Source organism: Sparus aurata, chromosome 23, assembly GCF_900880675.1.
Source record: "Sparus aurata chromosome 23, fSpaAur1.1, whole genome shotgun sequence".
In the NCBI taxonomy this organism is placed as follows: Eukaryota; Metazoa; Chordata; class Actinopteri; order Spariformes; family Sparidae; genus Sparus; species Sparus aurata.
This window is the reverse complement of record NC_044209.1, coordinates 29,809,946-29,824,803: the sequence shown is the minus strand read 5'-3', so window position 1 is coordinate 29,824,803 and position 14,858 is coordinate 29,809,946. Positions and strand designations below refer to the sequence as shown.

Genomic DNA, 14,858 nt, shown 5'->3' with positions numbered 1-14,858 from the left:
ATGATAGATATGTGTGAAACTTCAGAAACACGCTGCAGAGCTGTAAGAAAGAGTCACAGAGTGTTTCAGGATTATTCAACATGTGTCTTCAGAGTTTCTGTGACACCAGGAACAAAAACTGATGTGTGATCAGAAGATTTATGAGCAGCAGAGAAACACCGGAGGTGGTTTACAGAAACCTGCGAGGAATTCAGGTCACACCCTGAAGAGGAGGAGGAGGGGGAGGAGGGGGAGGAGAGGAGGGGGAGGGGGAGAGGGGGGAGGAGGAGGGGGAGGGGGAGGGGGAGAGGAGGGGGGGGAGGGGGAGGGGGAGGAGGGGGAGAGGAGGGGGGGAGGAGGGGGAGGAGGGGGAGAGGAGGAGGGGGGGGGAGGGGGAGGAGGAGGGAGGAGGGGGAGGAGGGGGAGGAAGAGGGGGAGTTATCTAAGTCAGGTTTATGATTTGGTTCATGCTTCACGAGTGTAATTTGTTCTGAGGAACTTCAACAGAAACTGATAAAATGTCAGCGTCCCTGATGTGAGTTTCTGCCCGACACACCTGTCACCTCTCACCTGTCACCTGTCACCTGTCAGCTGTCCCTGTGTTCACCTGCAGGGATCAGACTCACTGTGTTCAAACTGCTGCAGGGGGAAAAGCTGACTTCCATGTGAAAAGCTTTGCACTAAGCTAACGTGAAGTTAGCAATGATTGAACATTACATCTCACACACACGTGCAGGTACGTAGACTCACGACTGATCTGTTAACTGGACCAGGAAGCCAGAGTCTCCTGATCCGTCTTCATGGATCTGGTCTTCATGGATCTGGTCTTCCTGGATCTGGTCTTCCTGGATCTGGTCTTCCTGGATCTGGTCTTCATGGATCTGGTCTTCATGGATCTGGTCTTCATGGATCTGGTCTTCATGGATCTGGTCTTCCTGGATCTGGTCTTCATGGATCTGGTCTTCCTGGATCTGGACTTCATGGATCTGGTCTTCCTGCATCTGGTCTTCATGGATCTGGTCTTCCTGGATCTGGTCTTCCTGGATCTGGTCTTCATGGATCTGGTCTTCCTGGATCTGGTCTTCCTGGATCTGGTCTTCCTGGATCTGGTCTTCCTGGATCCTCATGTCAACAGTAACAGCTTGTTACAGCCAAAATAATTAAAGCTTCCACTGTTTCTTCTGGTGTTAATGTCACGCCGTCTGTGTGACACTGTTGTTGTGTTGTTGTAGTTTCTGTCTCTGGAAACTGACATAGATGGTTCTGGTTCTGGTTCTGGTTCCACAGCTGCTGGGTTCAGTGTGAACGACGGGCATGAAGAGAGCGACTCAGAAACACTTCCTGCAGCCTCCTCAGCACACAGTTACAGTTACAGTTGTTTCCAGTTGCTAACACACGAACACGACCTGCACAGCACAAATATTTAACCTGACACACACAGATTAAACTTCTTCTCAACTCTCCAAAACCTGAAACACATTTTGCAATTTAAAAAGTCACTTTTTAAATGCACTGAAGAGGTTCTCTGCATCAGACACAACAATCTGACATGAAGTCAAGTGTTTGCCATTCAAAATGACACTACATGACCTAACTGGCCACTATATGTGCCACCAGGCCAAACAACTACCTGTTACCACTTCAGTCAGGAAGTAGCTCTAACAGAACACAGGTGAGCTGCTTTTCTTTCCAACAACAATGGAAGACGCTGCAGAGAGAAGAAGAGGAAGAGGGAGGGAGAGAGTGAGAGGGGGAGGAAGAGTGAGAGGAGGAGCTGGTAGAGGAGCTCATGGCCAAAGAAGACAACAACTTTCAGATGACATCAGAAACACCTGAGTTGACTTACTTTTTTCACTCCAATGTAAATATATCTGCTGTGCATGTGTTGCACTGACTTGTTCAGTGAAAAATAAATAAATAAATGTTTCAGCAGCATGTGTGTGTATCTGCAAATATTTCTGTGCATGTGAGCAATCTGAAGAATTCTCTACAGTTTGAACTATGTTGGTATTTTGGCAAATCATTCTGAAGATGAGAGAGTTTTTCATTAACCAACAGTGTGTAGCTGGTTAGACAAACATCTGTAACATGAATGAAGTGTGTGACGTCGGGTGCAGCAGTTTGATTTTCAAAATGCTGCATGTAGTTTTGGTTGCAGAGCTTCATTTTGCAGGATATGTGAGGTGTTTTGCAGTTTGGGATGTTTGGTTTGTGAATTGTGTTAAGTTTGATAAAACCAGCCTAGTTTGCAAAATTGTGTTTTAGCAATTGAAAAGAACTGTAATCAATCTGTGTGATCTCGTGTCTCTTCTGTAACTGACTGACAGTCAGGAGCCGGTTCTGTGTCTCATTTGTACATCTGTGCTGTGAGGTCCGGATGACCCGACACACACTGATGAGAACAACATGTGTGTTTTATGTTCATGTCGACATGTTGACTGTCGGGTCGACGTCACACTGAGCTTCATCAGCTTCATCAGCTTCATCAGCTTCATCAGCTTCATCAGGACGTCAGCGTGTTTCTGCTTCGTTTTATATTCTGGAGTCAAATCTTCTAATGAAACATCAAAGTAAAAATACAACTCAACAGGTTACATCCAGAACTTTACCTCTGCGTCTCATTTATGGGCCTTTGTTGTCAGAGACACACCTGAGTGTACCTGCAGGCGACAGCAGCCTGCATAAGCTCCGCCCTCTCAGGTTACATCAGTTACACAAGGTTGGACCTGCAGGCGGAGGATTCAGGTGGAGGCGAGCTGGAGCAGGTTCAGTCAGCCGGACAGGTTTCCCCGAGGCGTGCGTGTGTGTGTGTGTGTGTGTGTGTGTGTGTGTGCGTGTGTGTGTGTGTGTACAGTGTGTGTGTGTGCGGGTGTGTGTGTGTGTGTGTGTGTGTGTGTGTGTGTGTGTACAGTGTGTGTGTGTGTGCGTGTGTGTACAGTGTGTGTGTGTGTGTGTGTGTGTGTGTGTGTGTGTGTGTGTCAGTCCGTCACCATGTCCTTGTATTTTATGTGACAGCAGAAAGTTAACTGGAGCACAAACTCTTCTCCTGTTTGTGACTTCAACATCGAGTTTTTCTTAAAATCTGATATTCTGTTCGTTCGTCTGGAGAAGACACAACACAACACAACACAACACACGAGTTGGTTCGTTATAAATCAACATGTCATTAAAATCACGAATGATTCTGATCTTTACTCACTTCGTCAGGATCGTCTGGTTTTGTTGCCACTAACTTGGAACGTTCAGCTCTGTGAGAACACATTAATGTTAAACAGAACCACTCAGAACCACTGAGACACGTTCTGTGTTTCTGTCTGAAGAAGGAAACCAGTTGGAACATAACAGATCAATAACATCTACGATCACATCAACACCAGCATGTTACAGTAACATCAGGTCCAGAGTTCATGAGCTGCAGAACCTCTTCAGTCCAAACAATGAACAGATTAGTTCTGTTACAAAGTGAAGCCGCTCAGTTCTTCAGAACAGCATTAACGGATCAGTGAGTCACCGCGCTGGAATCTGAGACACGGATCATAACAGCCACAAGAAGCATGTCACTGGCTGATCTGTGATCTGTGAGCAGCTTTGACCCAGATCAACGTATGATATCTGTATTTATTTAAACGAGGTGACGGTCAGACGATCTGATCCTGGATCAGCAGCAGACGCTCCTGAAGAACAGCTGATACAACCTGACCTTCTGTCAAAGTAATCTGTTACACTGCTCCACAGTTACTTCAAGGGTTTGGTTGTGAGGTTCCATTACTCAGTTTGTTCATAAACATAATCTGTTGCTGGAGAAAATGTGTTGTTTCCTTTTGTCAACTCAACGTAGAGAGCTAACTCAATGTAGAGAGCTAACTCAACGTAGAGGGCTAACTCAACGTAGAGAGCTAACTCAACGTAGAGAGCTAACTCAATGTACAGAGCTAACTCAATGTAGCAAGCTAATTCAATGTAGCGAGCTAACTCAATGTAGAGAGCTAACTCAACGTAGAGGGCTAACTCAATGTACAGAGCTAACTCAATGTAGCAAGCTAATTCAATGTAGCAAGCTAATTCAATGTAGAGAGCTAACTCAACGTAGAGGGCTAACTCAACGTAGAGAGCTAACTCAATGTACAGAGCTAACTCAATGTAGCAAGCTAATTCAATGTAGCGAGCTAACTCAATGTAGAGGGCTAACTCAACGTAGAGAGCTAACTCAACGTAGAGGGCTAATTCAATGTAGAGAGCTAACTCAATGTAGAGGGCTAACTCAACGTAGAGAGCTAACTCAACGTAGAGGGCTAATTCAATGTAGCGAGCTAACTCAATGTAGAGGGCTAACTCAACGTAGAGAGCTAACTCAACGTAGAGGGCTAATTCAATGTAGCGAGCTAACTCAATGTAGAGGGCTAACTCAACGTAGAGGGCTAATTCAATGTACAGAGCTAACTCAATGTAGCAAGCTAATTCAATGTAGCGAGCTAACTCAATGTAGAGAGCTAACTCAACGTAGAGAGCTAACTCAATGTAGAGGGCTAACTCAACGTAGAGAGCTAACTCAACGTAGAGGGCTAATTCAATGTAGCGAGCTAACTCAATGTAGCGAGCTAACTCAACGTAGAGAGCTAACTCAACGTAAAGAGCTAACTCAACGTAGAGAGCTAACTCAATGTACAGAGCTAACTCAATGTAGCAAGCTAATTCAATGTAGCAAGCTAACTCAACGTAGAGGGCTAACTCAACGTACAGAGCTAACTCAATGTACAGAGCTAACTCAACGTAGAGGGCTAACTCAACGTACAGAGCTAACTCAATGTACAGAGCTAACTCAATGTAGCAAGCTAATTCAATGTAGCGAGCTAACTCAATGTAGCGAGCTAACTCAACGTAGAGAGCTAACTCAATGTAGAGGGCTAACTCAACGTAGAGAGCTAACTCAACGTAGAGGGCGAATTCAATGTAGCGAGCTAACTCAATGTAGCGAGCTAACTCAACGTAGAGAGCTAACTCAACTTAGAGAGCTAACTCAACGTAGAGAGCTAACTCAACGTAGAGGGCTAACTCAATGTAGCGAGCTAACTCAACGTAGAGAGCTAACTCAACTTAGAGAGCTAACTCAATGTAGAGAGCTAACTCAACGTAGAGGGCTAACTCAATGTAGCGCAGACAGAGAGGACAAAAATAGGGAAATCTTTTCTTCACCTTTAGTTGTGGAGCTCCGTTTCTCTGCACACTTGTTCGATGAGCTGTAGATCCACTCAGGTTTCCTCCAAAGTTTTCAGAAGCACCGCTGCTTGTAAGTGTCTGGCCGTGCTTCGGTGTCTCCCTGCTGCCTTGGATAGAAAACTTAAGTTTGCAAACCCACTGTGGCTCCAAACACCCAGTTTATCAGTTGCAATAACAGGCATTCCCAGCAATACAACTTGCAGTGCTCCTCGGAGGCTGTGAGTTAAGGGTACTGCTCACAGTTACTGACAAACCCTTTTCCCGCCAGGGACAGGCTCGCTAGCTTTGCGATTAGCCGACCGTTCTTCACAATGTCCAGCTTTTCTTGAAAAGTCTGTCTTGAAAATGATTTTGTGAGCATACCCACGACCAAATCAGTTTCCTCTCCTCTGTCAGCCACTGTGGTTGTTAAAACAGATATTAAATCTACTGGCAAAATATTTTAGTTTGTGCCAGCAGCTACAGACGCTTCGCTGGCTCTGACGAGTCTCTGACCAGCCAATCAAAGGACCTTAAGGTGCCGACGTCACTGGACGCCTGCTAGATGACCTCAGTGCTGCCAACTCCAAATCTGATTGGTTAGAGCAACAGTTTCATTGCCACTTACTTTAAGCTACAGACGCCAGAACTATCGAGTCTGAAGGTGTCAAGGCAGATTTCTTTGACCCTGGCAACACATGATGGCTGAAATATGATTGGATAAGAGCTCTAAGATAAACATACACTAGTGGAAGCAGCGCAGCCAAGAGAAACGCTATGAAGTGAAATTGAAATATGATATTCATGGAAAAAAATATATTAAAACTAGTGATGGGACTGTTTAATTAGAGGCTTTGTAATCAATTAATCTACATTAATCGCTTATCAATATTTGACACGAGAAGCAACATTTTTCAATTTAAATGGATTTTGGTATGTGACTGAATCAATGAATAGACACATAAACGAGCTTAAACAACAAAATGGTGTTTATCGAGTGTAAACATAAAGTGCAATATGAATAAAGATTATCAACATTGTTCACAAGGTACAAACTTAAATTCAAGTTGGCTATATACAATCTCTTCAAGGACTTAACTGTAAACTTTCTGTCTTAAACACATTTGTTTTTGTTTATTCAAATAAAAAACAGTACATTCCAGAAAAGTGGAGACCTAACTTTGTTAATTTGTCAGTCGTGGACTCACGTTGGCTCTGAACTCTGTCATAGTCGAGTGTGGATGGGCGACACCGCCTGCTCGGACCGGGACCGTTGTCTGTGCTAGCTGCAACATGTTGGCATTGAGGTGTTGGAGGTGATTGGCAAATTCTTTCTTGCACAATTTGCACACAGCTGTGCTTTTATCCAGGTTTCCTCTCGGTGGTTTTTTAAAGATAAAATTCCGCCCAGCGAACGCAGCAACGACTTCTCATCGGTTTCCATCTCTCGCGTTGCGTCCTGAGCGTCAGTGTTACGAGTTTGCTGGGAACTCTCAACGAGCAACGTTCAGCGTTGTTTGGAGTGAAAAATAAATTGCGATTAAATGCTTATTTTCATTGTTGCATTATTTTTTTGTAATAAATTAATTGTAATTAACGCGATAAAGTCCCAGTCCTAATTAAAACATAAGTCAGTGATTCTGTGCAGGCCAGCAGAGAAGGCCGTGCTGGTCCTGACAGCCCACCGCTGCCTCGATCCAGAATGAGCCATGATGTTACTGAGAGCTTGTTGTCTATCAGACATCGTCTCAAGCTCTCTACTCAGTGTTCTGGATTTCATGCACATCACTCCTGTAATGCAGAGTCATCAGCAGATAAAGAAGCCCACATGTCATTGATGTATGCTAAAAGTAAAAGGGGGCCCAGGACAGAACCTTGGGGCGCCCCACATGTGATAAGCTCAGGATCAGAAGTGTCCCCTCTGCATCACAGACCTGAGTCCTTCCTGTGAAGGGAACTGTTTAACTGCAGTACCACTGACCCCCAGCATGCACTGCAGCATGAAAGCAGTAAACAGTAAGCAGCAAACTGAGAAGAATCATCCCAACATAATGTCCTGCATCAACGATCTGCTGAGTGTGATCACAAAGATGAAGGCAGGTTTGTGTGGAGTGTTTCTGCTCTACAGCCAGACTGAACTCCACCTGCTCATACACAAGATGCTCAAACACTTTGACAAGAGGTCAGAATTGATACTGGCTTATAACTTCCAACATCTGATCTGCTGTGTTTCCACTCTAGCACTCTTCATGTGGCTTGGACAGATGAATGAACTGAATGATATGAGTAAGTGTGCTGGATGTAACCCAGGCAGTCCTGGTCCGTCTACAGGCCTGTTCTCCTCCTCCTCTGACAGGAAGGCTTTTGAGGCTTTGAACATATTTATTACAAATCCTGTTTTTACTTGTTGAGCTTTTCCACCATCTGTGCAGCTCCTGCTGACAATGAACACCTGACTGTTCACTTCCTGTTTCCAGAGCAGCAGTAAACTGCAGTGCGTCCACAGCACACCGTCCTCTGAGCTGCAGCTGGAGTTTGCTCCACGTTCTCTCTGCACGTCGTCAGTCAGGCGATATAGATAGAGAGATAGATAGATTGATAGATAGAATTACTTTAATGATCCCAGACTGGGAAATTATTTAATCAAATATCAGCTGTGAGTCGTCCTGCAGCAGCTTCACTGCACACAGCGTGCAGCAGGCCAACAAAGTTAAAACTCGTTCTGTTGAAGCTTAATCTTTTTCCACAGCCAAACTACACAGGATTACACGCCTCTTAAACAAACATGTAAAACTAAGTGTGCATGAGCGGGGGAGGGCTCGGTGGGCGAGGCTCATACCTGTCAGTTACCTGAACGCGATGGGAACACGCCTGCAGCAGAATACCAGGCGCCACACCCGCCGCACAAAACACTTTCCTCCAAATCATTAAATCTGAATTACACTGTCACTGCTCCGGGACACATTCACACCACATCTTTGATGCTCTGCCACTGCTGGTGTAACCGCCATCATTTATACTCGCTTGTGTGTTGATGATTATCAGAAATAACCGTTGATCTGGATGGAAACTCATCCGCCCTCCGGTCCTGCTCTCACCACAGCAGGAGCACCATGACAACGCCTCAGCTTCTGTGCAGCGACCTCGTCTACAAACGTCTGCATGTCGCACAAGACTAGATTCTGTTCAAACTGTCTAAAGACTTCGATGCATTTTCACCCTCAGATGTGACACAAGAACTGAAGAAACAGCAGATTCACGTCTCAGAATCACTTTTGTGTCCTGCAGGTGTGAAAAGCTACAGGCAGCAAGTCTGTATGTGCTGTGTAAGTCTGGACAGTCAGCAGAACACAGAGCTGAGTGCTGGTGTCACAGCTCAGGGAGTCAACAGGCTCCAAATCATCTTTCACTTTGAGTTTTCAATTTCTGGATTAATCAATAAAACCAACAGGTTGTTGGAAGTATCCTTGAGCAAGATACTGAACCCCAGAGTTGCTCCTGATGTGCAGTTGGCACCTTGTGTGGCAGCCACTGCCATCAGTAAGGGTCCTGCGATGAGCTGGCGACTCATCCAGGGTGAACCCTGGCCTACGCCCATCGAGTACACTGGATTTGGCCCCAGTAAGCCCCGCAACCCCTTAGGGGGAAAAAAGTGGCAACATCCCGCGACCCTCACGGATAAGCGGAAAAGAAAAACGGAACGGAACGGAACGGAACGGAACGGAAGGTTGTTGGTTTATGTTTGACAACAGCAGCTCCACTTCATCCTGGAGGCTTTTTGACAAGTTTAAATAATATTCACCAACAATAATCAACTAACAGCCTTCAGTGATTCAACAATAATTCAGTCTGTAACAAAGTTCAGTTCCTCTGATCTGTCCAGAGTGAACCCTCTTCACAAACACGTCAATAAAGGATCTCTGAAGAAGAAACCAAACCAACATGTCCGACGCTGTCACAGTTTCCTCTGGCACCAGTCAGCTGATCGTCTTCATCACACAGGAGAAGAGTCAGGAGGTGACGCTGCAAGCTAACGCTAAGCTAGCTGCAGGCTGAAGCTAAGCCAGCTGCAGGCTGAAGCTAAGCTATCTGCAGGCTAAATCTAAGCCAGCTGCAAGCTAAAGAAAAGCCAGAAACAGGCTAACGCTAAGCTAGCTGCAGGCTAAAGCTAAGCTAGCCGTGTTGACTGAAGTGTTTTTAGTTTTTTTGGACGAGCTGGAGAAAAAAAAGTCAACTCAAAACTGTGAAAAGACTTTAATAAGATTCACTTTCTGTTGTAAGTTAAATAATTTAGTTTTAAACCGTAGCCTCGAACTTTCTCAACCAAACCAGGCTAACGTTGCGTTAGCTGCAGGCTAAAGAAAAGCTAGAAACAGGCTAAGCTAGCTGTGTCAACTTTTGAGTGTAGTTTCTTTTCCTTCAGGTGAGTGCAGGTACGCAGGAGGGTCGATGAAATGATACTTTGATTTCAATAATCCAAATTGAAGCTCATTTCGATGATCAATCACGATGATCTGATGCATTAAAGCGTTTCCTGTTTAAAATACTTTACAGACAGAATCAGTTGCCGAAGTGTGACTTTTCAAACAATGTTTATGAAATCATATTTTAAAAAATATTGATGTTTATCTTAAGCTGGTAAAAACATGTTAGCGACCGAGCTAAGCTAACAGAGAGTTTATTGAGGTTGTTCAGATGAATTCCTCCGTCTGCCTATCGGATCCATCATTCTTCTGGGAGGACGGGGCGATTCTTCCAGTGCTGCTGCGTAAATAATGAAATATCACAATAACTGAGGCACTGGCTGCACTTTAGCCGTATATAATGCTATATAAGTGTTAGCTAAGCAGGCTAAGCATTAAGGAAGTGTTGTTGTCACTCAGTATTGTCCTGGAGCAGCTGTTTGTCCCCTGTGGATCTGTATGATGTGGAACATGCCGGCTCTGACTCGGTTCTGTTTGGTTCTAGGTCCATGAGGTCGTGTCCAGTATTCTTACAGAACAGCAGCTGACTTTATTTCTCTGTAGTTCACCTCCACGTTTTTAACTCATTGACTTTTGATCACAGAATTACAAGAATCCTGCTGACACGAGGAAACTTGTTGGCGACATCTTCCCGACCATCTGTGACCGATCGTAAACACAAACACGTTTCCTACATCGAGCATAAACGAGCCTCAAACTGCTGGTTCTGTTTCACTGACAGAACCACTGGTGGGCTGGACATCAGGCATATTTCTGGATCTGGATACGGTGCTGAGGCGTCTGATGCTCATCGGTACGTGACGCTAGAAAAGATCGACTTCCTGGTTGAGAAAGTAGGCAGAGCCTGTGGACCAGACGGGACCAGAGACGGACAGAACCAGATGGGCCCATTACAGACTTCAGCTGTTGTTCTGCAGCTTCCTTTATGATGATCAGCTGACAGTATTTTGCTCAAGGACACTTCACCATGCAGCCGGGGGAGCTGGGATTCGTACAGATGTCTGCACATTGTACCAAAGATCCAACACATGTGGTCGTCAGACCCGATCACATTCTGGTACCGGCCGTGCTTTAACATGGACTTTTATCTGGATAAGTTCTGATGGAGACGGTCAGCAGGTGCAGATGTTGTGCTGAGGAGTCTCGTCTTGTCGGCAAACGTCGTCACAGAATCACTTTTAATCTCGTAATGATTTAGTTGTTCAGGTGCTTCACTCCACCTGTAAGAAGAGTAATCTCTGTAAACCTCTGACACTTGATGAGTCAGCCGAGCTCTGCTGGAGTTTCACTGTCTCGGGTTGTTTTCATCTTCACAAAGTCCGATCAGCCGCTCCTCATTCTCCTTCTTTGTCAGCTCTGTTTACTGAAGATTAGGAGCTGAAAGAGTCTCTTTAATCAAACAGGAGGATTAGTGTTTAAACCTGCTGCGCCGCCGAACAATAACCTGCCGCCTGCAGTTACACAACACGCTCATAAAGCTGTGACAGCACACTGAGGTTATTGTGAGGAGGGTCACTGACTCTGAGCTGCTGACTGATTGAATGTGTTTTCAGTGCAGGGTGTGAACTTTAAATCAAAATGTCACCCAGGTCTGAACCTGCCCGCTCCACTCCAGCGTGATGGTCGTCTGTGAACGCCAGCAGGTGAGCGAGCAGCGGACGGGTGGATTCCACAGCTCTCAGACACACCCTCCACCCATTAACCCTCCTGCTGGGTGCAGCAGGGGCAGGTGTCTCCTCGCAGGCTTGGCACGAGCTCGCCATCCAACCCCCTCCTCCTCCCTCCTCCCCTCCTCCTCCCTCCTCCTCCTCCTCCTCCTCCTCCTCACGGACTCGAAGAGTATAAAACTCAGCCGTCCTCTGAGCTCTTCACTCTCTCCTCTCCAGCTGAAGCCGACTGTCTGCCTCGGTTCCTTCATCACCCCTCAAGATGATGATGTCAAGTTACAGCTCCAAAAGCATGTCTAGCGGCGGGTACGGTGGTGGTGGCCGCCGCTCCGGCTCCGTGTACGGTGGAGCTGGAGGCTCTGGTGTCAGAATCTCCTCTGGTGGCTCCTCCATGTCCATGTTCGGTCGTGGTGGCGGTGGCGGCGGTGGCGGCGGCGGTGGAGGCGCAGGGGGCTACAGCTTCGGCTACAGCAGCTCCGGTGGTGGAGGAGGTGGTGCGTTTGGGTTCGGTGGTGGAGCAGGTGGCGATGGCGGCAGCGTGGATATCTCTGCCAACGAGAAGGCCACCATGCAGAACCTGAACGACCGTCTGGCCTCCTACCTGGAGAAGGTGCGCAAGCTGGAGGCCGCCAACGCCGAGCTGGAGCTGAAGATCAGACAGTTCCTGGAGAGCAAGACCTCCCCCTCCTCCAGAGACTACAGCGGCTTCTACGCCACCATCGCAGAGCTGCAGGGCAAGGTAGGCACCAGAACCAGTACCACAACATCTGCATGCATCCACCAGGGAAGCTGTGCACACCTGCTGCACCTGCCATCACCTGTGATGGAGTGAGAGCACCGTCAGCATCAGACCACTGAGATATCTCCACTGTAGTTTCAGCAGTGATGATGGAATAATGTCCGTCTCAACAAACGTCTGATTTATTGCGGTTTGCTCAGAATGTGTCACCCTGCAGACATCAGGACAGATCACATGTGACAGCTGATTGTTGAGCAGGAAGTGTGTGAGGAGCAGAACCTGATGTGTGTCTGCATCACATCCTGTGTTACACAACATGTGTGTTGTTGGTGTCACATGGAGAAAAGTATTTGTAATAAATCTGTCAGGTGTCGTGTTACTCACAGCTTCTCTCTCCTCTCTCATCTCACAGATCCAGGAAGCTACCAAAATCAACGGTGGCATCTACCTGATGATCGATAACGCCAAGCTGGCTGCCGACGACTTCAGGCTCAAGTGAGTGAAGTGATCCATTATTGAGTTGTTTTAGTCCTGAACAGTCAGACACAGATCTGAGAGACAGCGAACACTGATGCTGCTTGTAAGCAACTGTTTCGTTAGCTAACATGCTAATTAGAGTGCTAACAGTGAGCAGGTGAGAAAGAAGCTCCTGAACTGACTGAGCAGCGTTAGCGTGTTAGCGGTCTCATCACAGACACACAGGTTTGTTCTGTTGACCAGCAGCTTTTAATAAGCCATCCTGTTAGCTACCAGGCTAATTATCATGCTAATGCTAAGGCAGAATTTGGTTTTCCAACCCTTATGCTTTGTGAAAAAGATGAACTGCAATCTTAACCTAAACCCAACCGAGTTCCTAAACCATCCAGTCACAGCTCAGCAGGGCGGTCATAGACGTCCACCTCAAATCTTTAGTCCAGATAAGTTTCTTCTCTCTGCGTTTCATCCTCTTCCTGTTTCAGTCAGTTTTATTTTTTGGAAGAATCGATTCAGAAATGAGCGTGTCGTCTTCTGTGCAGGTTCGAGAACGAGCTGGCCATGCGTCAGTCTGTGGAGGCCGACATCGCCGGTCTGAGGAGGGTCCTGGACGAGCTGACGATGAGCCGGAGCGACCTGGAGATGCAGATCGAGGGCCTGAAGGAGGAGCTGATCTTCCTCAAGAAGAACCACGAGGAGGTGAGAGAGCTGTCAGACACAAGAAACTTCTGAGCGGAACATTTACATTGAAGCGAGCGCTGACTCTTCTCGTGTCTTTCTGCAGGAGCTGCTGGCGATGCGCACTCAGATGAGCGGACAGGTGAACGTGGAGGTGGACGCCGCTCAGGGACCAGACCTGTCAAAGATCATCGAGGAGGTCAGGGATCACTACGAGAGCGTCGCCGCCAAGAGCCGAAAAGAACTGGAGGGCTGGTTCAACGCCAAGGTAAGAACAGCAGCGTGACTCGGACTGAAGAGACGGCAACAAGGCTTGATGAGTGAATGTGACGTTATTTCTGTCCTCTCGCAGTCAGAAGCACTAAACAAAGAAGTGGCCGTCAGCACAGAAACACTCCAGACGTCCAGATCTGAGATCACAGAGATCAAGCGGACGCTGCAGGGCCTGGAGATCGAGCTGCAGTCACAGCTCAGCATGGTAACATCATCCCTCCCCCTCCTCTGTCTGCTCTGTGTGTCTGAGCTCTTTAACAAACTGATTCATCCCTCCTGCAGAAAGCGTCGCTGGAAGGCACCCTGGCGGAGACACAGAACCGGTACGGCATGCAGCTGGCAGGGTACCAGAACCAGGTGGGCATGATGGAGGAGCAGCTGGTGCAGCTGAGGGCCGACCTGGAGAGACAGTCGCAGGAGTACCAGATGCTGCTGGACATCAAGACCAGACTGGAGATGGAGATCGCCGAGTACAGGAGGCTGCTGGACGGAGAGGGCGGCGGCAGGTGAGACAGGGTCACACCTGAGGGGGCGGGGCTTATGAATGATTGTTCAGACTGCAGCAGAGAGTTTAATGCACTCACGATAATGTTAAAGTTATCCTCAGAAATTATTTATATATAACTGAACTACGATGTGTTTGAGTGTAATGGCTTCAATAATCTTCAGTTTATATTTGATTCTGTGTTAACGTCTACAAAAGACTTGTAATTGAAGATAAAAATGATTAAACGCCCAATAAAATACGTCAAATTACGTTTTGCTCCTAAAAGTTGATCCATAACTTTCGTCCGACATCTCTGATACACTGAAGATAAATATATTTAACATCCTGCACATTCATCAGTTCATGAAGCAAAACGACTGAAATGTTTGTTTCTCTCCTGCAGCATCTCCTCCTCCTCCCTCTCCTCCTCCTCCCTCTCCTCCTCCTCCGCCTCCACAGTCACCTCCACCACCAAACAGAAGGTCATCACCATCGTAGAGGAGATCGTGGACGGGAAGGTGGTGAGCTCCTCCACGGAGGAGGTCAGTCAGACGCTGTGAGCTCCTGCAGGAGGCGCCATCGCAGCTCGCACACAACAAAACACGCAAATAAAAGTCTGCTGAGGTGCTTCACAATAAAACGCCTGTGTCTCTTCTTCTTCTGTGACGTCCTCACAGCAGTGTGTAGAACTACACCTGCACATTAATGTTATTATTATTATTATTATTATTATTATTATTATTATTATTAATGTTCTCCACCAGCTTCAACTTATTCACTCATAAAACTGCTTCACATCTTTGAATCAGGAGGAAATGAAGCACATAAAATGTTTCATGATGAAACATGAAGAAGTCTGACATGAATCTCACATGAAGTCA

At 46.7% G+C, this 14,858-nt stretch overlaps 1 protein-coding gene across 1 annotated transcript; it reads left to right on the top strand.

Moving 5' to 3' along the window:
* Positions 1-11,536: 11,536 nt before the first annotated feature.
* Positions 11,537-14,601, top strand: LOC115575998 (keratin, type I cytoskeletal 13-like). Its single transcript, XM_030408458.1, has 7 exons — positions 11,537-12,065; positions 12,478-12,560; positions 13,082-13,238; positions 13,324-13,485; positions 13,570-13,695; positions 13,773-13,996; positions 14,381-14,601. The coding sequence occupies exons 1-7, from the start codon at positions 11,589-11,591 to the stop codon at positions 14,535-14,537; spliced, it is 1,386 nt and encodes a 461-aa protein (XP_030264318.1). The 5' UTR covers positions 11,537-11,588; the 3' UTR covers positions 14,538-14,601.
* Positions 14,602-14,858: the final 257 nt, after the last annotated feature.

What these genes read in the sequence shown, in the direction of transcription:
- LOC115575998 (XM_030408458.1), top strand. Translation starts at nt 11,589, where the DNA reads ATGATGATGTCAAGTTACAGCTCCAAAAGCATGTCTAGCGGCGGGTAC. An exon ending in TCGCAGAGCTGCAGGGCAAG is followed by an intron (nt 12,066 to 12,477) that starts GTAGGCACCAGA and finishes CTCATCTCACAG; the next exon opens with ATCCAGGAAGCTACCAAAAT. An exon ending in AGGGCTGGTTCAACGCCAAG is followed by an intron (nt 13,486 to 13,569) that starts GTAAGAACAGCA and finishes GTCCTCTCGCAG; the next exon opens with TCAGAAGCACTAAACAAAGA.